At 43.3% G+C, this 24,735-nt stretch overlaps 1 protein-coding gene and 1 pseudogene across 1 annotated transcript in view; one reads left to right on the top strand and one right to left on the bottom strand.

The window, feature by feature from the left end:
- Positions 1-1,407: 1,407 nt before the first annotated feature.
- The window catches only part of LOC120860439 (coiled-coil domain-containing protein 6), a gene marked incomplete at its 5' end in the record, with an annotated part of 58,971 nt that continues 35,643 nt past the window's right edge, over positions 1,408-24,735 (bottom strand). Inside the window, 4 exons of the mRNA XM_040236239.1 lie at positions 1,408-5,738; positions 6,812-6,936; positions 15,848-15,948; positions 19,420-19,576. Coding sequence (XP_040092173.1) covers positions 5,544-5,738; positions 6,812-6,936; positions 15,848-15,948; positions 19,420-19,576 — 578 coding nt within the window. The remainder of the gene's footprint in view (positions 5,739-6,811; positions 6,937-15,847; positions 15,949-19,419; positions 19,577-24,735) is intronic.
- Positions 23,523-23,744, top strand: LOC120860509 (annotated as a pseudogene).

Here is a 24,735-nt window from a genome sequence, read left to right as displayed (position 1 = left end):
GGGTAGCCATTTCCTTTTTTAGGGGATCTATCCAACCCAGGAATTAAACTTGGGTCTCCTGTATTGCAGGCAGATTCTTTATCATCTGAGCCAGTGAAGGAAATGGTACTCAAACCTAGAACTGATCCTAAAGCTATGCTTCCTACAACTAGGAAGAGAAAACCCTACAGATGTATTTAAGAATATGTAACAAATGTATTTTCCCAAGCCTGACTATATATGTGTGTGTACATGTATATGGGATTCCCAGGTGGTGCTAGTGGTAAAGAACCTGCCTGTCAACTTATCAGAGAAGGCAATGGCACCCCACCCCAGTACTCTTGCCTGGAAAATCCCATGGACAGAGGAGCCTGGTAGGCTGCAGTCCATGGGGTCGCTGAGAGTTGGACAGGACTCAGTGACTTCACTTTCACTTTTCACTTTCATGCATTGGAGAAGGAAATGGCAACCCACTCAGGGTTCTTGCCTGGAGAATCCCAGGGACAGTGGAGCCTGGTGGGCTGCCGTCTATGGGGTCGCACAGAGTCGGACACGACTGAAGCGACTTAGCAGCCAACCTTATATGCAGAAGATGTAAGAGACACAGGTTCAATCCCTGGATTGGGAAAATCCCCTGGAGGAGGGCATGGCAACCCACTCCAGTATTCTTGCCAGGAAGATACCATGGACAGAGGGGCCTGGAGGGCTATAGTCCATGGGGTTGTAAAGAGTCAGACACGACTGAAGTGACTGAGTACATATATTTTGTGTGTGTGTGTGTGTGCAATGAAATTACGTAACCAGGTTATGTGCTCATAGTGCTGCAAAGGTTCCCTAACAGAGTAGACTGCCTGGACTCAGGACACCCATCCCTCCACTTACAATGCAGGTTCCTCATTCCTCACTCTTGCTGAGAGCAGAAATTTTATCTTCCCGAGGAAGAGAAAGGCACTATGGAGCCACACCCATTCAAATCCTTGCTCTCAAGTATACTGATCACCTTTGTAGGCTATGGTCCAGAGTCGAAAAGAGTCGGACACAACTGAAGCCACTTAGCACGTGTGTGTATACACATGTATCTATTGTTCAAGGAAACATTTTGAGAATGAGTGTGGTTTTCTTTTCCTTATCATAATCTCCCAGGTTTATGGTTTTCAAGTGAAATACAACACATATATATATGGTACAAATCATAAACTCACAGTTCAATGTAGTTTCAAAACCTCAGTACATCCAGATAACCAGCATCCTGATTAAGAAACAGAGCAGTACCAGTCTCTTTTGTTTCCTCTTCTTAAGCTCACTCTCTAAGGCAGCCTTCAGTATTCAGAATCCAGGACGAATGTCTATCAGAAGCCACAGGGAAACAATATTCATTTTCTGACTCAAAGACCAGAAAGAAAGAGATAGAGTATAAGGCTCAAGAGGTTCATTTTAAAAAATTATCTTTATTTAGGTTCTGATTCAGCACATGTATCAAAGGCTAATCAACATAAAGAAGTAAATAAGACATTAATTGGAAGTCTTACATCTCTCTAAATTCTGACCAAGAAATGTCAAGATTGCCACTATTAGCAGAACTCCAACCTAGTCAAGTTGTAGACAAGCTATTATGAACGACATACAGTGTGCACAGATACGCAGAGGCCAAAGTCATGCTAGCGCTTGGCTCTCTCCTCTTCCTTGTTGACGTCTTTCCTTGGGACAGTCCACTTTTGCTTTCCATGCCTAGCTCCAAATAAAGTCCAAAGAAGGCTCAGGGCCAACCTGCTCCAACACTCTGCTGGAGGAATGCATTCTCAAGCTGTTGTGCCTGCAACTTTGTTTTTGCCAGGATGAAGTTCAGATCGAGATGTACAATACAACCTAGATGACAGTGCAGACTAGGTCAAGAACTAAAGTAGAGCAGTAACCCCGGTTAAGGCATGAATGCACACACACACGCTTGCACACACACATCACCCACACTATCATGAACAGAAGATTCCTTCCGTTGCCCAGCGAGAGGCAACCAGGGCTTGGCAGTTAACCACAACTGCTGAGCACTCTGGAACATGCTCCCTATAATTTTATACTAACAGCTGTGTGTGTTTTATCCAAAAAAGAAAAAAAGAGAGAGAGAGAAAGAAAAATGAAAGAAACTAAAAAAAAACAAAAAAACAAAAACAACCCTAACAACAAAAAAGCAAAACCAAAACAAAACCCCAAAACCTAAAAACCCCTTAATCTCTTACAATGGCTCTTGAGCATGGAACTCACGTAGCAGCGTCAATGGCTGGCTCTTTAGTAATTTGGAAATAAAAGGTTGTTTTACTATGCGTTTCTTTGGTAGTCATCACTACAAAGTTATCAGTGTTGGTTACCTATAATACAAGTACTAGATAGAAGAATCAAGTTATGCAGAAATTATTTCTTCTGTATCGATAAGATAAAAATAGTGAGCTCTCCAAGCACAAGTTACTATGCTTTTTCTTGCCTTATTGTAAGGGCATCCTCTACAAGCAAGGCTTCGTGCAGGAAAAGTTCATGTCTACCTAACAAAGGGCGATAACATATTCTATCTTTCTACAATTGAACAGTTAACAAAAATTCACATTATCCATTATTTCTGGTCAAATCAGTGAGAAGCCAATTACAAAGGGGCAGCAGCAGCACTTGGTGTCAAACCCACATTCTGGTCACACATTCATTCCATGGTTGTGGTCAGGCTCTCAGGAGCTCGAAATTTCAAACTCCTTTCAATGAACAAAGGAGTGAGTTAAATCAAACCTTAAATACTTCCACCATCTGCCACATCACTAGAAGTCTGTCTAGAATGCCAGCATGCTGAATGACAGAGAGCAGTTCAGAGCCCAGAGAGGCATCAGGTGTTAGGGAAAGTAATTTGGTTTTGTATAAAAGGCATGGTCATCTGGCGACAAGTACTTATTCTATTAGCAGCACAGTGATAGCCAAGGGTCTCTGTCAGTGAGACAGGAAAACGAAGCTATTGAACCTGCTGTGCCTCCCACCTGCCTTCCAAGGCCTGTGGGAGTCAGTCCTGGGTTGCGGGTAGGCAACAGGAAAAGCAGAAACTGCATTCAGCCCCCAAAAGACATGCTCCAGCTATGTCAGCTTCCTGTGGACGAGGGGGCTTTTGCCTCTGTGCGCTTGAGGTGGAAATCTTTGGGGTCCTTGGGGGCTGCCCTAGCAGGTACTGCCTAAGTGTGACAGGCTCCCCACAGGGTTACAAAATACTCAAACAGGACCCGAAATGGCATCAGTTCACAAGAGTAGTGTTTGTTCTATCAATCCAGAATGTCCACTGGGAGAGGCAACAGATTTATAGTGAAAAAGTGCTATTTGAAGGAGCTGTGTATTATTTTGCAATGAAATGACTAGTCTAGGGAAACTGGCGTCACCTTCCTGTAGAAATCTGAATGTTAAGGACCTGTCTTAGAAGGCATTTATCAGAACTGTTTGCTCCTCAGTCACCATAGGACAATGTTTTAACTTTTGTGCTTTCGGGAGATCACTAAATTGCTAGCAAGCAGAGGGAAGATCATTACATTTTAGACTCTTCTTGTTTGAGCGTAAGACCCTCTATCCAACAGCACTGAAACCTACAGTCTTGTAGAAAATTCTTGTAAACATAGACCATATTTATCCTCTAAGAAAAACTGAGAACTGTACCATGTAGCCAATACCTGTTTGCCTGCTCTCAGAATTCCTCAAAATGGCCAGGTGCCAGGAGGGACAGTGAGCCATTGGTGAAATACCCAGGTTAGACAGGACCCCATCTGATTGAATTAAAAACCTCAAGCCTCAATAATCAAATGCCAAACTTCTTCCCTATATTTGAGAACTGTACTATGATTATGTATATTACACATTATAAATAAAATTTATATAGACTTATGATTTCTTTCAAACAATTGAGGAGCAATGCTCTCAGTTTGGGGGTGGAAACTGAAAGAGCTGGAAAAAAAAATCCTATTGTTGCTTTTACTCTCAAGTTCTTAAGATGCTAGTCAAACACTATTAGCCAACAAGAGTTTTTCTCATTCTGTAACTCTTAAATATGCATTTGAAGGCAAAAATGGAGGTTTCTCTACTGTACAATATTAAGTATCTACAATGTTATGGTTCCTTATACTTAGGAGTGTGTTCAGTAAAGAGCTAGCTATGAGAGGTGGTAGTCACAAAACATGGACTCTTAAAAATTATGGATAAATTATTTTTCAGTTCTCTGATTATATCCAACAGATACACATTCTCATCATAAAATATACATTCTCTAGTAAGTTATTTCCATCCACAGCATATATAAATATGCAAACACAGGTGGTAAAAATCACTTTACTACCAAAGTACAAAACAGTAACTGCTGAAAAGCCAAAATAAAGGTGTTCCAAAGAGTGACTCAGTGTTCCACTTTAAAGTGAAACCAAACAATTTGTGCTGAATGAATGAAAATAACGCATTCAGGATATACTTCTTTGAACACTGCACTTGTTTTTACTGGGCAAAATAAGCAGTCCTCAAGGCTAATGTGCTACTTGCCTCTCTAGCTCTTTCCTGCTAAGAGATAAAGTATTTTGTGGCCATTACGCCAAAGTATTCCTATAATGTTCATTTCAAACAGTATTTTCTAATAGTACTTTTGCACCTTTAAAATATCTGTTCGAACTCTATTTTAGGGGAACACAAGTAAAGAATGGAAAGGGAAAATAGCTGTTTTTATTACAATCACACTGCCTTTGGCAGCAGAAATCACACAGCACGTTCTTATCAGCCATCGCAACCACCGGTGGGTAGTTAGCAACTCACAGGAGAGGGGGCTAGTGTGGGTAGGTTAACATCAAGGGTAAAGACAGAATCACACCTAGATATACAATAATTATCCATCCCATGTATATGGAAAAGATACAGCCATGTGAGCCAATACTTTAGGTGACCTCTTTTACAAGAGTTGTGGGTGTTGAGATATACTGAACATACCCCATACAAAGTGTATCTGTCAGAAAGTTCTATTAAACATGATCTTGGGCACTGATCCAGCTAACTTTCTGGTCTATACTGAGAGCTAGATTTTCAAAGGTCTGAACTGTAGTGCGGAATTATTGGTATGCTTGGTAAACACCATTATAATGAGGGGTGGGGGGTAGTCATAACAGCTCAGTAATTTTCTGCAAATTCATGGAAAAAAATATAAAAAAGAGATCCCTTTTTATTTTACAAACCTAAAAGCCAGGAAAATGAAGCTCTGGGGGCCAAGCGAAAAATTGCACACTGCTGCTTAACTACCAAAGAGTCGAAAAGCCGAGGTCCCAGCCAGGGAACGGACGCACATGTGGATTCAAGTAGAACACCGATGGAAAAAAGTCGTCTGTTTAGTGTTGTAGACCCACAACACTGGCTGCGTTTCCGACACACACTTACAACACAATGAATAGTGAAGCCTAGATAACCTCAGTGCAAGTAAGTCAGATCCGAATATGCCAGGGAAGGAAGCCTTTGGCGTCGAGTCGACGGCTCCACTGTATGAGCGAGTCCCCCCGTGGGGTCTGGACTAAGCACATGCGTTAAGGCTGGGAGGAAGGGTGCACCGAATGTGGCGAGGGGGCAGGCTGCGAGGTGGCTGCCGAGGGGACCGCGGGCTGCATGGGTGGCGGAGGTGGAGGTGGCGGTGGCTGGACGGGGGTCTGTGTGTTGGGAGACGGAGGCGGCGTGGGCCGTTTGAATTTGTCAGGACTGTTGCTTCTCCGCGGTGAAGGCCTCTGTAGAGAGGACAGGAACAGCAGGTCAGACCAGGCATACAGGCTCACCCCTAACCCAGCCTGACTCGGGGCTAAGGCTGCCCAGAAGCGGACCGACCCATGGAGACGAAACACCGGCCGCGTCCTTGTCCTTCCCCAGTGGTTCTCAAACTCGTCATGAAAACTTCAACAAACTAGAGTGTGCATTGACGCCTAGGAAAAGGCTACACAAAATCACTATGAAATGTGCACTGACCAAATGACGGGACTTGGGGCCCTCAATGAGACTGTCCAAAAATGAAAAAACAGCTGCCACATCCTCCCCTGAAATGTTTTCTCTCTGTTGTGTGCCTCCAGTTCCTTCCATCCCTCAAACAAGTTTTCGATATCCTGAAAGCTATGGCTCAACCAAAAATGCCTGCTTTTATGTAAAGCTCATCAAACCAGCAAAACAGCTTCAGAAATATCTTACAAACTCTTTTTTTTTTTTTTGTAGAATAGGGCTCTTCTTTTCAAGATTCCCTCACTGGGAACACCCTCTATTCTACCCTGTTCTCAAACCTCTATTAGTGACATTTCCAACAAGCCTCTTATTCAACTACATAGCCAGTTCTAAAGAAAATACTCCGCTGAGTAGAGTCTGAACCAGATACACATAAGCTTCCTTCTAATTTCAGGAAAGAAAATTCTGGATGAAACTAGAAATGAATCTAATTTCAGGAAGAATATTGAGGGTCAGCAAACTGTGAAGATGCAGACAATAAATACTTTTAGATGTGATGGCAGCCAACAATAATTCACTATGGCAAGGAGCTGGCTAGAGTTCAATCACGGCATTGGCCAGAGTTCAAACTACATTTCATGAAGGGCAATTTTTCAAAGAAAGTGAAGGTCAGGTTTTTGCCTCCTGAGAAGGATTTTAATTTCAACACCACAGTGCGGCATCGAATTGTTGGGAGATATCTAGACGTTTAAGATGAACTGAAGGAATATGAAAGGTAAAGTTCCAAGGGCGTCAATACCAGCTCCCATGTCGCTGTGCCAGTCGCTACCACCATCAGGCATAAAGTGCCGCTTCCTGCATGGATACTTACTGTGATGCCATGGGATGCCCCCATATGCTGCACATGAAGACCTGGGGAATTGTAATAAGACATTCCGGCTCGAGTCAGTGAAGTTGGTGGTGTGAAACCAACTGTGTGGCTTGCATATGAGAGACCTGAAATATAACAACAACTTGTGAGTATTACTTTGGACTCAACTCTCTGGTGTCTTAAGCATCTAGGAGGCTTAAAAATAGGGAAGTTCTGGAACCTCCCTGGTGGTCTAATGGTCAAGACTCCATGCTGCCCATGCAGGGGGCACAGGTCGATCCCTGGTTAGGGAACTAAGATCCCACATGCCTTGAGGCCAAAAAAAAAAAAAAAAGTGGAAGTTCTTATTCATCCACAAAAATGCAAACGGATAAGAGGAGTGATGGGCTCACCAAATGGCCTGATGGATGGATAACAAAGGATGTGAAAGTCAAGCCCTAGAACAGACTACACAGTCCAGATGTAAGTCCACACATAAATGGTCAGATGATTTCAATGAAGGTGCCAGGAAAATGCGATGGTAAAAGGGTGGTCTCTTCAACAAACGGTGCTGGGAAAACTTGACATTCACATGCAAACAGAATGAAACTGGAGCCCTAACTTACACCACACACACAAATCAACTCAAAATGAATTAAAGACTTACACATAAAACCTGAAACCATAAAACTCCTATAAGGAAACATAGGGGAAAGCTTTATAACTTGGTCTTGGCAATGATTTCTTAGATATGACACAAAAAACACAGCCACAAAAGCACAGATAGCCAAATGGGACTACAGTATACTAAAAAGCTTCTGCTCAGCGAAGGAAATAATCGACACGAAGGTAACCTATGGAATGGGAGAAAATATTTATAAATCATGTATCAGATAAGGGAATAATATGGAACAATATCCAAAATATGTAAGGAGCTCATCCAATGCAAAAGCAAATAAACAAATAACCTGATAAAAAATGGGCAGAGAACCTCAGCAGACACTTTTCCAAAGAAGGCAAACAGATGGCCAATAAGATACATGAAAAGAGGCTCAACATCATTAATCATCAGTGAAAAGCAAATCAAAACCACAACAGGAGATGATCTGACATCTGTTAGCACAGCTATTAAAAAAAATAAAAATAAACATTTCTAAAGGTTGGCAAGGAGGTGGAGAAAAGTGAACCCCGTGCACTGCTGATGAGAATGTAAACTGGTGCGAATGCTACAGAAAGCATTACGGAGCTTCTTAAAAAATTAAAAATAGAACTACCGTAAGTGATCCAGCAATCCCACTTCAGGGTGTTTATCCAAAAGAATTGAAAACAGGATCTTGAAAAGAAATTTGCACCCACAGGTTCATAGCAACACTATTCACAGTAGCCAAGACACAGAAACAACCCAGAAGTTCATCAACAGACGAGTGGACAGAGAAAACGATATAAACATGCAACGGAATATTATTCAGCCTTTAAAAAGAAAAAAGTCTGGTTTTTTTTTTTTTTTTTTTTTTTAAGAACATGATGAACCTGGAGGACATTATGTTAATGAATATAAACCAGTCACAGAAGGATGGATACTGCACGACAACACATACACAAAGGATCTAGGTCAAACTCACAGAAGCAGAGAGCAGGACAGTGGTTGACAGGGGGTGGGGGTAGAGGAAATGGGGGAACTATTATTTGATGGGAACAATGTTTCAATTTTATAAGAAGAATAAGTTACAGAGATATGCTGCACAACATTGTACCTATTTAACAATACTGTACAGAACAGTTAAAAAGGTGTTAAGAGGGTAGATCTCATGTTAAGTGTTCTTATCTCCACTAAAAAAAAAAAAAAAAAAATTCAAGGCTTGAGAGGAGTACAACTGAGACTTTACAAAAGTGGAAGACAGAAGAAATAAGAGTAAAGGGGAAAAAATAGAGCGAAGGGGTAAAGACCAGATGCAAGAAAAGGGAAGGTGTCAAAAGACACACCAATAATAACAAAACCAAACCACAGTGTTTGTTGTAGCCACAAAGGCAAACAAAAAGCCACCACTGAAAACTTGGCAACTTCAGGATATTAAATGAAGAAAACAAAAAGCTCTATATATCCCAATGTTCCTCCCCAAAGAAATGAATATTTAACCACTTCCCAAATTGATGTTTTCAAATTGTGGTGCTGGAGAAGGCTCTTGAGAATCCCTGGGACAGCAAGGAGTTCAAACTAGTCAATCCTAAAGGAAATCAACCCTGAATATTCATTGGAAGGACAGATGCTGAAGCTGAAGCTCCAATACTTTGGCCACCTGCTGTAAAGAGCCGACTCATTGGAAAAACCCTGATGCTGGAAAAGATTGAAGGCAGGAGAAGGGGATGACAGAGAACAAGATGGTTAGAGGGCATCACCGACTCAATGGACATAAATTTGAGCAAACTCTTGGACATAGTGAAGGATAGGGAAGCCTGGGCTGCAGTCCACAGGGTCACAAAGAGTCGAACACAGCTTAACAACTGAACAACCACCACCTCTCCTTCAAGGCTCATCTCAAAAGCTCTCTAAGCTGGTAGCTCTCTCTCCTTTGAAATTCTCTTGAAATTAGTTTTTTTTTAATTATACCTTCTAATTTTATCATAAATTTTTATTTAGAAATAGTTTATGATTCATAAGAAGTTGCAAAAATACTACAGGATCTCTGTCTACCCTTCACCCAGCTTCCCCCAATGATGTCTTACATAACCGCAGTACATTGTCAAAAACAGAAAATTGACATTGGCCCAAAACAAGTGACTACGATACAAACTCATTGCATGTGTGTGTGTGTGTACACGTAAAGGTGTAATTTTATCACTTGTGCTGATCCAAGTAATTATCACCACAATCAGCATACAGAATCATTACAAAACCACAGCAAACTTCTTTGTGTTGTCCCTTTAATTGTTATGCCTTCTCTCTAATCCTAACCCCTGGCAAGGACTGATCTGTTTTCTATCACTGTAATTTTCTCACTTTGAGCATGCTATATTAATAGATATGAAATTATACAGTATACAATCCTTTGAGATTAGTTTTTCATTCATCACAATGCCCCTGTGATCCTTCCAAGTTACTGTGTATATCAAGTTAATTCCTTTTTAGTGCTGGGTAATATGTCACTGACTATGGATGCACCACAACTTAACATTTTAGGGGATATAAAATACATAAAACTCATTATATTTGGCTTTGCATTAATAGTATCTTATTTCTTATGTTTCCTTAGGCCCTGTTGTTGATCATAAGCATTAGAGGCCAGAGACCATGTCTTACAAATTTTCTTTTTCTCCTAAGTTATAATCATCATACATCTGATGCTCAGGCCCAGGAATATAATAAAGGATAAAGATCCCCCCAGAAACCTAAATCGAAAATGCCTCCTAAACAGAATACTGTGGCCTTATGAAGTTATTGTTGGAATAAATTGCTCTTGCTCTACTACAGAAATGCATTGCCTAGAGTAAAAATTTTAAGATTTATTTCATTGTCCACTAGCTCAAGATTGTGAATTAAACAAAAAAGATTCATTAAAAGCAATTCATGACAAAATACCACTAAGCAAAATGAAGATACCAATGTATATAACCAACAGAAAATCAACTACCGAAAGGGAAGTTGCAAGACATGGGGGAGGGAGACATGGGGAGAGAAGACACTTGAAAACACTAAACTATTAACACTTTGGATACAAGGATTCTGGACGGTTTTATATTTCTGCTTCTTCTGACTGCCCCTAAATTCCCTCTAATACATCTCTGCTAAAGGAAAAAAGATGTGATAGATATGAGAGTTGGACTGTGAAGAAAGCTGAGAGCCGAAGAATTCATGCTTTTGAACTGTGGTGTTTTACTCTTGAGAGTCCCTTGGACTGCAAGGAGATCCAACCAGTCCATCCTAAAGGAGACCAGTCCTGGGTGTTCATTGGAAGGACTGATGCTGAGGCTGAAACTCCAATACTTTGGCCACCTCATGCGAAGAGTTGACTCATTGCAAAAGACCCTGATCCTGGGAGGGTTTGGGGGCAGGAGGAGAAGGGGACAACAGAGGATGATATGGCTGGATGGCATCGCCGACTCGATGCACGTGAGTCTGAGTGAACTCCAGGAGTTGGTGATGGACAGGGAGGCCTGGCGTGCTGCAATTCATGGGGTCGCAAAGAGTCGGACACAACTGAGCGACTGAACTGAACTGAGAGGGAAAAAAAATACAAAAGCAGCCACCATACAACCAAACAAAAGGCAGAAGTTTGAAGATCCTGTCCCTTTGGAGATTATTTTAGTTCTACAAGTCATTCATGAAAACACTGTCTCTGTGAACATTCACGCACTAGAGATATGATTTCTTCTTTAGCTCTCCCTGATCTGGCTCTGCCCTTATCAGTCCATCAGGGCTGCTCTTGCCAAGGTAGGCAGCGTTTCTGTGCTGCCAGCTGCATTGCTACTCTCCGCTCTTTATTGCAATTGACCTTGGGGCAATGAGGGACAGAGCTGACCCCCCACTCCCTTCTTGCTGAAAGGCTTTGTCTTCGCCTCAGTGATACCAGATACTGCTTTTCCTTCCCCTTCCCTGGGAGCAACTTCCCAATCTCCTTTGCCAGGTTTCCTCCTGTACATGACCTCTAAATATTACAGTCACTTCTGGATCAGACAGAAGGGCTTTTCTCTTCTCCCTGTACCTTCCATGACTAGGTGATCTTATCTATTTTAGTAGCTTTAAAATAGAGTTTTTATTTTAGAATAGTTTTTGGTTTACAGAAAAGTAGCAAAAATAAGTATAGAGAGTTCCTGTACTTCACACACTCAGATTCCGTATTATCATTATTTAATCACACCACACGCTTTGTAGGATCTTAGCTCCCCACTCCAGTACTCTTGCCTGGAAAATCCCATGGATGGAGGAGCCTGGTAGGCTGCAGTCCATGGGGTCGCTAAGAGTCGGACACCACTGAGCAACTTCACTTTCACTTTTCACTTTCATGCATTGGAGAAGGAAATGGCAACCCACTCCAGTGTTCTTGCCTGGAGAATCCCAGGGACGGGGGAGCCTGGTGGGCTGCCGTCTCTGGGGTCGCACAGAGTCGGACATGCCTGAAGCGACTTAGCTGCAGCGGCAGTTCCTCAACCAGGGACTGAACCCATGACCTTGGAATTGAAAGCGTGCAGTCTTAACCACTGGATTGCTGGGGAATTCCAACAGATTCCCTATTATTAACTTTTTATGCCGCTGTTGTACTTTTATCACAACTAATAAGCCAATGTTGATACGTTACTACCAACTCAGGTTCATACATTATCTGGATTTCCTGAGGTTTTCCCTATTGTCCTCTTCTGTTTCAGGAATCCGTTTAGGATAGCATGTTCTATGCATAGTTGTCATGTCTTATTAGGCACCTCTTGGCTGAGATAGTTCCTCAAACTTCCTTGTTTGTTTATGACCCCGTCAGTTTTAAGGTGTACTGATCAGGTATTTTACAGACAGAGTGTCCCTCTACTGTCTGACACTTTCCACGTGGGGTGATGGGCTTTGGGGAGGAAGACTGCAGAGGTAAAGGGCTCTTCTCATCACATCGTATCAAGGGTGTGTGTGTGTGTGTTAAGTTGCTTCAGTCATGTCTGATTCTCTGCGACCCTATGGGCAGAGACCCTGTAGCCCATCAGGCTCCTTTGTCCATGGGATTCTCCAGGCAAGAATACTGGAATAGGTTGCCATGCCCTCCTCCAGGGGATCTTCCTGATCCAAGGACTGAACCTGCATCTCTTATGTCTCCAGCATTGGCAGGCGGGTTCTTTACCACTAGTGCCAGATGGGAAGCCCTCATATCAAGGGGACATACTACCAACATGACTGACCACTGTCAATGTTGACCTTGATCTCTTGGCTGAGGCAGCACCTTTGAAGTTTCTCCACTATAAAGGTACTCTTTCCCCTTCCTTCTCACACCGTATTCTCTGCAAGTCCTCATCTGCGGTCCACATTTAGAGATCAGGGAGCTAGTTCCATTTCCATGAGGACAGACTATCTACATCAATTATTTGGAATTCCTCTGTAATGAGAGATTTATCTCTTCTCCCTGTTTATTTCCTTAGTCATTTATTCAGATCAGTGTGAACTGATGGATGTTTGTTTTCTGTTTGGGTTACAATCTACTATTACACCATTTATCATTCAAATGTCCAGCTTTGGCCTTTGGGAGCCCTTTCAGCTAGCTCCTGTGTCTCTAGGAATTATCCTTATCTCTGTGTTTTTTGCGCTTCTCCTTACTATGTTGGCATTACCGGAATGTCCACATTCATCTCATATATTCCCTGCCCCAGGCCCCAGAAACATACATTTCTCCAAAGAGCCTCAGTTCTTTTAACTGGAGAATGGAATTAGAAACCAAGATAGGGGCAGCAGCTATGCTTGTTGCTACTGCAGTATAGATCCTTTTAAAAACTTCATTATTCCCCATGCCTGATGTAGGCCCTTGAAAACATGCTAATTGGGAATGGCCTTTTCTTAGGCTATATAAAATAGTGAACTTCAAAAAAAATTGCTAAAAAAAATAATACTCTATATAATCGACATGTACAAGTCCACATATAAGCAAGAATTTTTCGTAAGTTCTATCAAGTTGTGAGATAGCCCTCAAAATATTCCAACAAGTTAATGAAAATACAAGACTGCCAATGTTAACCAGAAACGGTAAGGGAAGAAGAGCCAAAATACTTAAAATGGAAATGAAAACTATACAAACAGCATAGTTCCACTAAAGAAGTGATTAGATATTCATACTATTGAGAACCACAAATTCTTTCAATAAAAAATAAAGTGAAAAGAAAACTTGAAAATTCAGATGTTGCTCATATATTATGCATGCAATGGACTAGAGAGACCAAGAGTAATTCCACTGCCAAGAGGAGTTTATAATCTACTTTGATGATATTCTAGAATTTCAAAGATCGTACAACTGTTCTCACAAAAGCCGACTGAAATTTAAAAAGAAAAAAATCTAGTTGTTACTTACTATGATGTAGTATTAATGGACAACCAACTAGCTTTGTCTGTACAAGGAAGCCCCACGTTATAGCAACAGGGACAGCAAAAGCCAAAATTCTGTGCATGCAATAAATCTTCCTCCAGAGTATTTGTTACCATAGAAGTTAATATTCCCAACCAAGGTCTCACTTTTGTTTTTGGCTTCTTCAGTGACCACAATACTACATTTAATGAATTAGAAATCACATGCATTTAGGTTTAAATAAATCAAAGAGAACACTAAATTATACTTAACATGAATCAGCACCAGTATGAGCTATAAAAGCCTTCCTCTTGCTTGCTTCTTCCTAACTCACGACTTTCTTCCCCATCAATAAATCAGAAAGCAAAGAAGACCTTTATCCTCCTGGTAGTGAAACCCACGTGCTCTTTGGGGAAACCTGAGAGGCAGCTTAGGAGAGAAGCTTCTGGAGAGATCTCAAGGCCACTGCAGAGCAGGAGAAACAGACTCAGGAACATCCTTTGGGGCAAGAACAAGTGATGATTGTGCTGAAGATCCACAACAGAAAGTCCTTTTGATTTGCAAACAGCCCCTCTTCACTCTGTCAGATGCCTGAGAGTGTGCCGGCCCCAAGTGGACAAAAGCTGCCACACTTTGTGTTGGGCTTTTAAAAAATGACCCTTCTAGAGATGTCCTTGGTGGGCCAGTGGTTAAGACTCTGCACTCCCACTGCAGGCGGCATGAGTTCGATCCCTAGTCAGGGAACTAAGATTCTGCATGCCACACGGCTTGGGCAAAAACAGACAGACCAACAAAAGCCAAGAAGTGTGACCCCTCTTACAAAGAGTCATAGCAGCACAGTGCTGGGCTGGATCCTAAACTCACAAAACCAAGCCATTTCTGCCTCCTGCTATCCTCAGCCACCTGCCTGGCTGCAGCACTTCCCCTCTGTCAACCTGAAGGGCGTCCATCCTTGGTGTCCCATTATTACAACAGACAAAATGAGATGACACCCTAACGTGAAGCTGTTTCACTGTCCCAGACCACAAAACCTTTATTGTTGCCACCCTTTTAAGCCATCACCTCACTTTATTCTGCTATGAGACTGTCCCTCCAGCTCCCTTCCCCCACCCCCCACACTTTTCTCCCAACTCTGCTGAAAACCTGTTTACGAGCGAGCACAAGAAGGGCAGCCTGGATGCTTCAGTCACAAGACACAAGCCCTTGGCCGGCTACCTTTTCCTTCCTCCCTCCACTCACTGCCCTCCCTCCCTGCCTTCCTCTTTCTTCCCTGCTGGATCATTAATTTGCCCTCCTGGCCCGAGAATCCCATGCGGTGCGGGTATGGAGCCAGGGACCCCGGGGAGAGAGTTTTTTGGGGTCAGATGAAAACAAGCCTGCCTTTGAGGGGAAGGCTTCTGAGGAGCAAAGCCAGAGACAGAAGCAAAGCCAGTTCCTTCTTGCCCAGTCTGTGTCCCAGGGCTGAGGCCCACTCACCATCACTGCAAATAGCAGGAGGCAGCCTGTGCTCGGAAGGACACAGGCCTTGGAAATAAGACATGCCCTGCCTCGGCACTTCTGGCCATCTGACCAGTAGCTATGGAACCTCCGCATCACTGCTCCCTCAATTTTAATACAACATCTGCACTAATTATTCTGAGGATAAAAAGGAGATGGTGAATACAGAATATAACGCGAGAACCCATAATAAGCTTTGATGCATCTCAGAAAAATCTACCCAAGGTTCTTGTCAATTCATTGGCACCTAAAATCATAGTCAAAGATAGTCTTTTCACAAAGGTTTTTTAGAGTTAAATTACATTTTTTGGTTCCAGAAAAACTGAAGAAAACCACCAGCTGGCATTACAATATTTGTGCTTAAAAATTTGAAGCAAAGACTGTTGTGATGGTATTGATCTTTTTTTTATGTTTCTGGACAACACATGACCCCTCTCTGTTTACAACTTTTATATGCTGGGAGGGAACGTATTCAGGGGTACCTAATAAATACAGCAGAAATGAGTCGCAGAGGCAGCCGAGAACACATACTCACCAGGTGATATTGGCCGGCTTGAACTGGGAGAAGGTGTGTAAGGGATCGGGCTGGACACAGTGCGAGGTCTTAATCCTTGTGCAGACATCTCGTTAAAATACCTAAGAGGCAGGATGACATGGTTAGCGCTGCCTGCCTCCCAGCAGTTCCTCAGAACGCTCCCCTGAGAAAATGTCAGCCGCTCGCATCGTGAGGTAGAACTGAATGTTCAAAAGGTACCATTGTAGCGAGGACACGTGTATACTACAGGTACCAGAGCCACGCTGCAGCGCTGCCTGGCACAGCGCTCTCTGCAGGGGCGCAGGTGAGGGAACCCAGGATGTCTTTACTCAGGATGGAGGCACAGAACAGTTATGTAGGAATTCCCTGCCCTGTCCCAAGAATGAGACACAACCACGTTGTAAGTGTGTGTGGTGTGTGTGTGTGTTACTTGCTCAGTCGTGTTGGACTCTGTGACTTCTGCCAGGCTCCTCTGTCCATGGGATTCTCCAGGCAAGAATACTAGAGTGAGTTGCCATTTCCTGCTCCAGGGGGACCGTCCCGACCCAGGGATCAAATCCAGGTCTCCCACATTGTAGGCAGATTCTTTATGGTCTGAGCTACCAGTGGGGCTCAGTGGCTACATGTAAATGGTATAATGGCTACATGTAAATTATTCCTTGAAAGGCCAACCCACACAAGCCCTCTGAGATGTATGTCATCAAATTAAAGGCACGTGGTTCCCTCAAGTGGATGTCAATTGTTTACAAGGCAGGCCTTGCTTAACAGTCACATGTTTGAATGGGGGGTGTAATAAAAGACACTCGGGTGAGGACCTCAGCAGGTCACACTGTGCGCGTCAGACTTCTTCCTGGATTCAGAAATCACATTAGACCTCACTCGGTGAACAAGCACAGAGAGCTGACGAGGGCGAATTTCTGCTTGAGAGACTCTCTAATAAGCGATCCTTCCCAGGCTTTCCAGCCAAAGGAAGGAACACGTGCAGACATGTCTACCCTAGAGGCAATCTTAGCCCAGATGTTTAATCAGCTCACATGAGGAACTTGAACAGTTATTTCTAGGCCGGTTTAGTGAACGCGAAGAAAACAAGGCTCCCAAGTTTGGCACGCACCTGTCAGTGAGCTGCTCACCACCAATTCTCCCTGCTCTCTTTAGTGTAGCCCACCATGGTGCTGCTAGACCAGACGCCTTGTAATTCTGCAGCAAGCAAGGCTACTAAGACCACTTCTTGGTCTTTAAGGAATTAAACATATATAAGTCTCAAGTGTCTATTTTCTTTCTCCCAAATGTGATATTGTCCCCAGTAGGGACAGCAGATGTCTTTATTGGGCAGCTGTACTTGACTCCTGATAATCCAACCTAAGAAAGGTAACAAGGACCCACTGCATAGCACAGGGAACTGCATTCAATATTCTATATTAACCTATATGGGAAAAGAATACGGAAAAGAATAGATAGATGAATATGTGTTAGCTGCTAAGTCATGTCTGACTCTCCGCAATCCCATGGACTGTAGCCCACCAGGCTCTGCTGTCCATGAAATTCTCCAGGCAAGAATACTGGAGTGAGTAGCCATTCCCTTCTCCAGGGAAATCTTCCTAATCCAGGGACTGAGCCCAGGTCTCCTGCACTGCAGGCAGATTCTTTACCATCTGAGTCACCAAGGAAGCCCAGATATCTGGATTTGTATAACTAAATCACCTTGCGGTATACCTGAAACAAACACAACGTTGTAAATCAACTATATACTCTGATGTATGGCAAACCCAATACAGTATTGTAAAGTAAAATAAAGTAAAAAAAAAAAAAAAAAAAAGTAGGCGAGTGGGGCTGGGAGTCAAACCTTGTTTCTGATGCTACCATGCACACTGGACAAATCAAAAAAAAAAAAAAAAAGAAAGAAAGAAAGAAAGGCAAAGCTTCTGCAGTAAATACCAATTCTGGGGGAAAATCGATTTTTGTCCAGAAGCCTGAAGTAGCCTTAGTGTTGTCACTGTCGTCAGAGAACTTGTCCCTCAGAGTGCGTCATGTTCAAAATTCAAAAACAGGGGATATATGTATACAAACAGCTGGTTCACTGAGCTGTACAGTAGAAATGAACAACAGTATAAGGCAACTATACCTCAATTAAAAAAAAAAAATCAAGCACAGGGTGCTGTGTATATTAATACACCCTCTGCTCCATGTCTTCAGGTAGTTGCTAAAGTAGTAAGTTAACTAATATTCTAGCTGCTGTTTTCAGTCAAAACGGTTTTCAGAGGATAAGAATTTTAGGAAGAATGAGACATTGTCAAAAACAGTGAAATTCAGAGTTACGGATGACAGTTTTAGAATATAAACTTCTGAGAAAAAAAGACTCATTTTTATTCTCTTCAAACAAGGAAGATAGTTTTAAAAACAGATTTAAGTCTGTTTTTATTAAAATATTTTAAATGATAAAAGTAGATCTTCATTATAAAAAAATCATACATTTTTCATGAAATGATAATACTATCACTGCCCACAGTGAATTAATCAGAATGCCTGTTAGCCCTCTGGATCTGTTCAATAAGAGAAATGGAGTGCTGATCTGCTAGAACTGTCCACATGTGTTCAAACAACGTGCTCTGGTGTCAACAGCAAGTATGAGTCATCACAGCCATTGGCAGACCCTGGTCAGAGACTGGCTGCCCAGTCCTGTCGGATGGTGGCTGTCTTAACAATCACCTCTCTTCAAAGTACAGGGCAGGAGGGTGGGTAGGAAAGGAAAGGAAAATCTGTCTAGCTAACCAAAGGATGACTCTCTTATTCCAACCCATTTCTCAATGGGACAACGAAGGGTCTTGATATTGAGGCCTGGGCAGATAAATGTATTTGTTTCGTTTTTGAAAAGTAGCTGCGAAAAGGCTGAAAAGTCACCAAGTGTGTTAAAGCAAAACCTCTGACTTTCAACAACTTTCGCCCATCTCTGGCAGATTCTTTCACCCCCTGGACACACTGGCTTTCTCAGGCTGTACCATGCACGGCCTGCTCATTTTTTCTGTGAACTAAGACGCTCCCACCCATACTCTTAAGGCTTCCCCAGTGGCTCAGTAGTCGCAAAAGGAGACGCAGGTTCAACCCCTGGGTCAGGAAGGTTCCCTGGAGAAGGAAATGGCAACCCACTCCAGTATCCTTGCCTGGGAAATCCCATGAACAGAAAATCCTGGCAGGCTACAGCCCATGGGGTCTCTTAAGAGTCCGACGTGACTTAGCAACTAAATAACAATCACCTATGCTCTAAAGAGACATGGCAGGATCAGATGAATTCAACAACATATGTCGATGCTGCCTCTCTACACATGACCTGCCCCATGCCTCTCCTATCAGTAATTTGGGAAAGGCCATTTTCTTCATCTTTCTGTGTTTAGGGAGGATGGTCAATCGTCGTCATTTATCCCATTCTCGGCAATCACTTTGAGGTGACAGGATTCATCATGACAATAAATAAACGTTCCAGCCGTCTCCTACCACATCTCACAGGAGGTGAAGCAGGGCTGGAGGCTGGTTTTTGTTGCTGTTGTTCTCACGAGGTTTGTGGGACGCACACGCACCTTTCATCATCCATCTCTAAGCTGGACTCGCTCTCGGAGAGCTGTCTACAGAGGGCCTCTCTTCTCTCCATCTCCCTCTGCAGCTTCCTCTGCAGCCTCAGGTTCTCCTCTCTCATGTGACGTTCCTCCTCCAAATACTGCGCCATTTTCTCGGAATCTGAAAAGCCAGAGTTCTCGATTAAACCAAGGTCCGTGCAGTCATAGTTCGCTCTTAAAAAGACAGGGCTGGTCCAGCTTCTGTGCCACAGACCAAGAACAAGACAGCCATTCTCACTCCCCCCACACAGGTGACACCTGGATTTCAAGTTTATCCCAAGTACCAAGGTTGATCAATGATCTGCACTTAGGGAAAAAAAATGTGAAAAGCAGTGCTAAAGGGTTAGGCAGCATCAATCCCACTTCCTCGCCTTCTAAAGTGCTCAATGTCAAGGAAGACATGCTGGAGCTACATCTGGCCTGAGTGGTTACGAGCTCTCACTACCTTGCTGGAGTGGAGAGGGGAAGGGGACTAGATAGGGAAATAAACTCAGCCCATGGGCTCCCCTCAGGGCAACAATTCTGCTGCCTGTCAACACCAGACACGCTGGGGCAGGTCATCTATGGGAGCACACCCAGAGATCACATTTGTTAACACACCCCCAGTGCAAGTGGTGGGGGTGGGGGTGGTGGGGAGGGGGCTGCACATGGAGAGCCTGTGTACTCAATGAGCTAGGTAACAGTTATAAATCTTTTTATAAAACCAGAAACTGACTTAGTAAGCACTATGTGATCAACCTTTCCGATCAGTCTAATTTTGGCTGTACGTGTTACTGTCTCCTCCCTGGTGCAGTGTTTTGGAGGCAGACAGCAACTCGAGACCTGCGTGCAGCCAGGTTCTGGGGATGGCTCTTGCTTATGACAAGTACCCCTTCCGCAGGAGCTGCTCCAGATGTGGTGCAGTCAGAACTAATCGGCCCCAGGGCTAGATGCTATAGACTCAGGCTGAACCAACCAGATTATCTCTTGGAGGAATCTGAAATGTGCAACCAACATCTTCCTGGGGCTTTGGAATCCCCTTCTGCTGAGCTGTCTGCCCTCCGGAGTGACTCTGCAGGATTCTGTGGCATCCTTGCCACCAAAGGTAAAATATGACCCTCTGCCCTTTCCCGGTTTACCCTAGGCAGACCTCCCCCCTTTCCTGGTTTACCCCAGACAGAATGTGTTGCTACTAAGTACTGAAAATAACCTTCATACAAAACTCAGTGTCTACTCATCTTCTTGGCTCCTTCATCCCCCCCGCCCCCCACCCCCGTCTCAGCCAAGGAACTTGGGAAAAGTACAATCTCCACCTACTTCTCTTTTCCGAAAAGTACTTACAAGTTTAGAGTGGCCGTGACCACGTCTAACAGATAGTCCTACAGGATACTACCGCATATTATCAGTCTGGTTCAAATTTAAGGAAGGAAGGAAGGCAGTGACTGCTACCCTGACAATTTCTCTCCCATAAACTGAACCTATTTTGACTCCCAAGTCTACCAAATTAGTTCCAGTTTTACATAACTCAATGGAGGTCTGGCATTTTTAGCAAATAATGACTTTTGATAAGTACTCAATGATTTCCAAGAGACCATCGTGACAGAATGCATCCAAGTTTTTGAAAATCCTTATGTTAGAAATTCAAATGAAAACACCCAAATTATCAAACACTATTATGTGCGCTGAACACTAAATCTCTCGGCTGTTTTCAATCTAACCAGAAACCCCGCTGTCTAATCCAGATGCAAAAATCTCCTTAATTGAAGGCATGCTGGGAAAATATTTACAAAGTACACTTTTAATATAAATGATTAAAGGTATTTCATCCCAAATATGTTCAGAGGCAGAATTTTTCACGAGCTCTACAGGAAGTGCTCTATCGGCCTCTTGGAATATTTATTGTTTCTAGAACAAGAGGGGCAGCTGTCAGAGCAAGTTGTCTTTCTTTTCCGTAAAGAGAAGAGAACTGAGGATTCGTGAGGCTTTGAGAATAATTATTTAAGAGGAAACCCTGTCTTTCAAAGAAAAATGGCAATCCTTTAGCATCTGGGGAAACCAGCAGGGGGGATCCTTAAACAATAAGCTATAGACAAGAACATCAGTCACCAGGAGCGACGGCTGAAAAGACTGCCTGGCAGTTTGGCAATTAACCCAGAAGCCAGAGGCACAGAGAAGGCACCAGGCCCACAGCCTCTGGGTGTGAGAGACCCAGGCACAGATGGCTGAGACCGTGGCATTCCTTGGCTGCCCTCTACCGGCAGGTCGCCACACCTGATTTCACGGGGCTGGGTTTACTCTTGGGTCTTCCCTGGTGGTTCAGATGGTAAAGAATCTACCTGCAATGTAGGAGACCTGGGCTCAGTCCCTGGGTCAGGAAGATCCCTTGGAGAGGGAAATGGCAACCCACTCCAGTATTCTTGCCTGGGAAATCCCATGGACAGAGGAGCCTGGCGGACTACAGCCCATGGGGTTGCAGAGTTGGACACGACTGAGCAACTAACACTTCATTTACTCTCAGGAGTCATCCATCCTCTTTCTCCCACACTGAGCTCCCTAAAGCTTTGAAGTCACAGCTTATACTTCTGCCATCTTCAGCCACCTCACAAATTCAGTCAAAATTAGTGTCAACTGAAGGTGATTTCTAGTCTCCCAAAAGATGGTTCCTATATGATCCTAAGGTGGCCTGTACCTGGCTTTTTTTTTTTTTGGCCAGTACGTGGGATCTTACTTCTTGGACGAGGGATTGAGCCCATGTCCCCAGCACTGGCAGCAACCTAAACACTGGACCACCAGGGAAGTCCCAAAGCCTGTACCTTCTGCATTCCCTTTCAAGTTTATGGTAAGAAAATACTCCGGCCCAGATCCCATCCAAACCAATGAAACTAAAATCCACGAGGATGAAGCCTCTCCACTGGTCTACAAAAACTCCCCTGAGGCTTCTAACAGTCATCCAGAGTTGAGAGCCATTTGGAGAGAGGTTCAAGCTCAGATTCAGCTTGACTTATGGGAAAAGGCCCAGGTGCCCTAGGAGCTTTCAAAGGGGACTAGATTATATGACCCAAGAAGGCAGATGCAGGTGGATGAGGAAAGTCTCATGAACTCATCCTTTAAACCCAACCTAAACCAACTGTGAGCAGCTAGGAGCCACAGGCAGCTGCTTCAGGTCAGCTTTTCCTGTCCTCACAAAATCCAAATAGCATTTACAGATGCCTCTGCTGATATGCAGTCTCTCCAGGGACCAGACATTGCAGTAGCAAGGAAGTAGAGGAAATAAGATACCCCTCCTAAATTTATTCCAAAAATGTTGTCTGGGGAACAATAAGGCAAGTATACACAGGAAAGAAAAATAGCACTCGAAAGATTTTTGAAAGGGGCTAAAAGACCTTTGCCTGTCCAACACAGCAAAAACTCAAAAAACACCCAAACCTAAAACAACTAATACTTGAGAACTCTTTGACTTGTTTTCACGAAATACACATTCATGGTGATTCTCAAACTGGGGTACATGATCAGAATTGCCTTTATTAAAAAAAATACAGATGACAAGGCTCCACCCCTAGAGTAAGCCCAGAAGCCTGTATGGGGTTAGACAGGATGGTGGCCTCCTACAGATGTCCACATCCCACTCTCTGAAGCCTGTGGCCATGCTGCCTGACGTGGCAAAAGAGACCTGTCGACACGGTGTGGTTAAGGACTCTGAAATGGGAACTCATCCTGGATTATCTGGGTGGGTCTGATGCAGCCCCAGGGTCTTTAAGGGGAAGGCAGGAGGGTCAGAGTGAAAAGATGTGACAAGGATGGCAGAGGTGGGAGTGGTACCCATGCAAAGGAGGAGTCATGAGCCAAAGAGTGCAGACGCCTTCAGAAGCTGAAGCAAGCAAGCAAGCAGTTTCTCCTTTCGAGCCTCTTATAAGGAAACAAGCCCTGCTGACACCTTGCTTTTAGCCCAGTGGACCTGTTTTGAACCCAGACCTCCAAAAACTGCAACATAATAAATTGGTGTTGTTTTCAATCAGTGAGTCTGCCTCTTTTTTCTTCTTCACCATCCTAAGTGTGGTTGAATTTGCTCCTCCCCATGTCCTGCTTCTCATGAGACTTTTGGGGTCAAGCGACTCCTGGCCAAGAAACAAAAGCAGAATTGTCCCACTCCCCAAAGGATTTGAATGAAAACTGGTAATAAAATCAGGTACAGTTCCAAGAGAAGACATGGGAGAAGAACCAAGCTGGGTCTCAGGAGCCTCACACAGGAATGGCACACATTTATGCTGTGTCAAGGTCACTTCCATCCTACCATATCACTTGCATCTTAACCACACAACTGCTGTTTGCACAGCCCACATGTGTTCTACAGAAGAGATGGAATGGCTGGCTCTCCTGTTGTGTTTCTCAGCTAGTACTCTATCTTACTAATATATATGTGAGATCTTTTGTTGGAAATAAAATAAATGACTAAGTTTGTGCTCATTTGTTAACAGCAAGCAATAGGATACGTAACACACTGGATTTCTTAAAGGTTCCCAAGATGACCTTGATGTCCCATCCCAGACACAGTACAGGACTAAAGCTTGCAATACACTTCAGAGAAGAAAACATAAAGATAAGAATCACTGAAAATTTAAATCTGCATTTCATCTGACTCAGCAAGTCCATGCCCTGGAGTTTGCCCTGAAGGTATTCTTACACAGGTATCAAAATATGGGTACAGAGATGTTCTCTGTGGTTGCCCATGGCAGCTCAAAGGGGTCTGTTGATAAGAGATGAGTTAAATAAGCTACAGCATATCCATACAATCAAATACTGCACAGCCTTTAAAGGAGGAGTAAGGCAGGTCTGTATGTATCGGCAGGGGAAAAACTGCAAGAGATAGTGAAAAGAGAAAAATACAAAAAAAAAAAGTTCATTGTGCTACTATTTATATAAAAGAAGTCTACACACAGACACACACATCTGAGGACTAAATTAAAAATGTGTTAATTGTGAAAATTTGGGGGGCTGGGGGTCAGGGGTGAAAGAGACTTATTTTTTCCCTGCATACTTTGTACAGTATTATCTATTCAAATAAATTTGAACAGTCTAAAAGCTGAAATAGGAGAAACACAAGCAAATACACAGTGACCAATAGCGTATCCAGAAGTTAGTTCTCTTGCTTTCCAAAAATAAAAAGAATATACTTCAAAAGCATTGATTCGTCAAGTACCATGAACAACTGTTAGCTGAGACCCAGTTTTGGTAGTAAAGACGATAATTACTCTTCTCTGCATTAATGCTCCCAAAGTACACTGAGGCCTCCAGCATCGCTTC

This window comes from Oryx dammah, unplaced genomic scaffold, assembly GCF_014754425.2.
Source record: "Oryx dammah isolate SB20612 unplaced genomic scaffold, SCBI_Odam_1.1 HiC_scaffold_11077, whole genome shotgun sequence".
Taxonomy (NCBI): Eukaryota; Metazoa; Chordata; class Mammalia; order Artiodactyla; family Bovidae; genus Oryx; species Oryx dammah.
The sequence above is the reverse complement of the archived record's forward strand: the minus strand, read 5'-3'. Positions and strand labels throughout refer to the sequence as shown.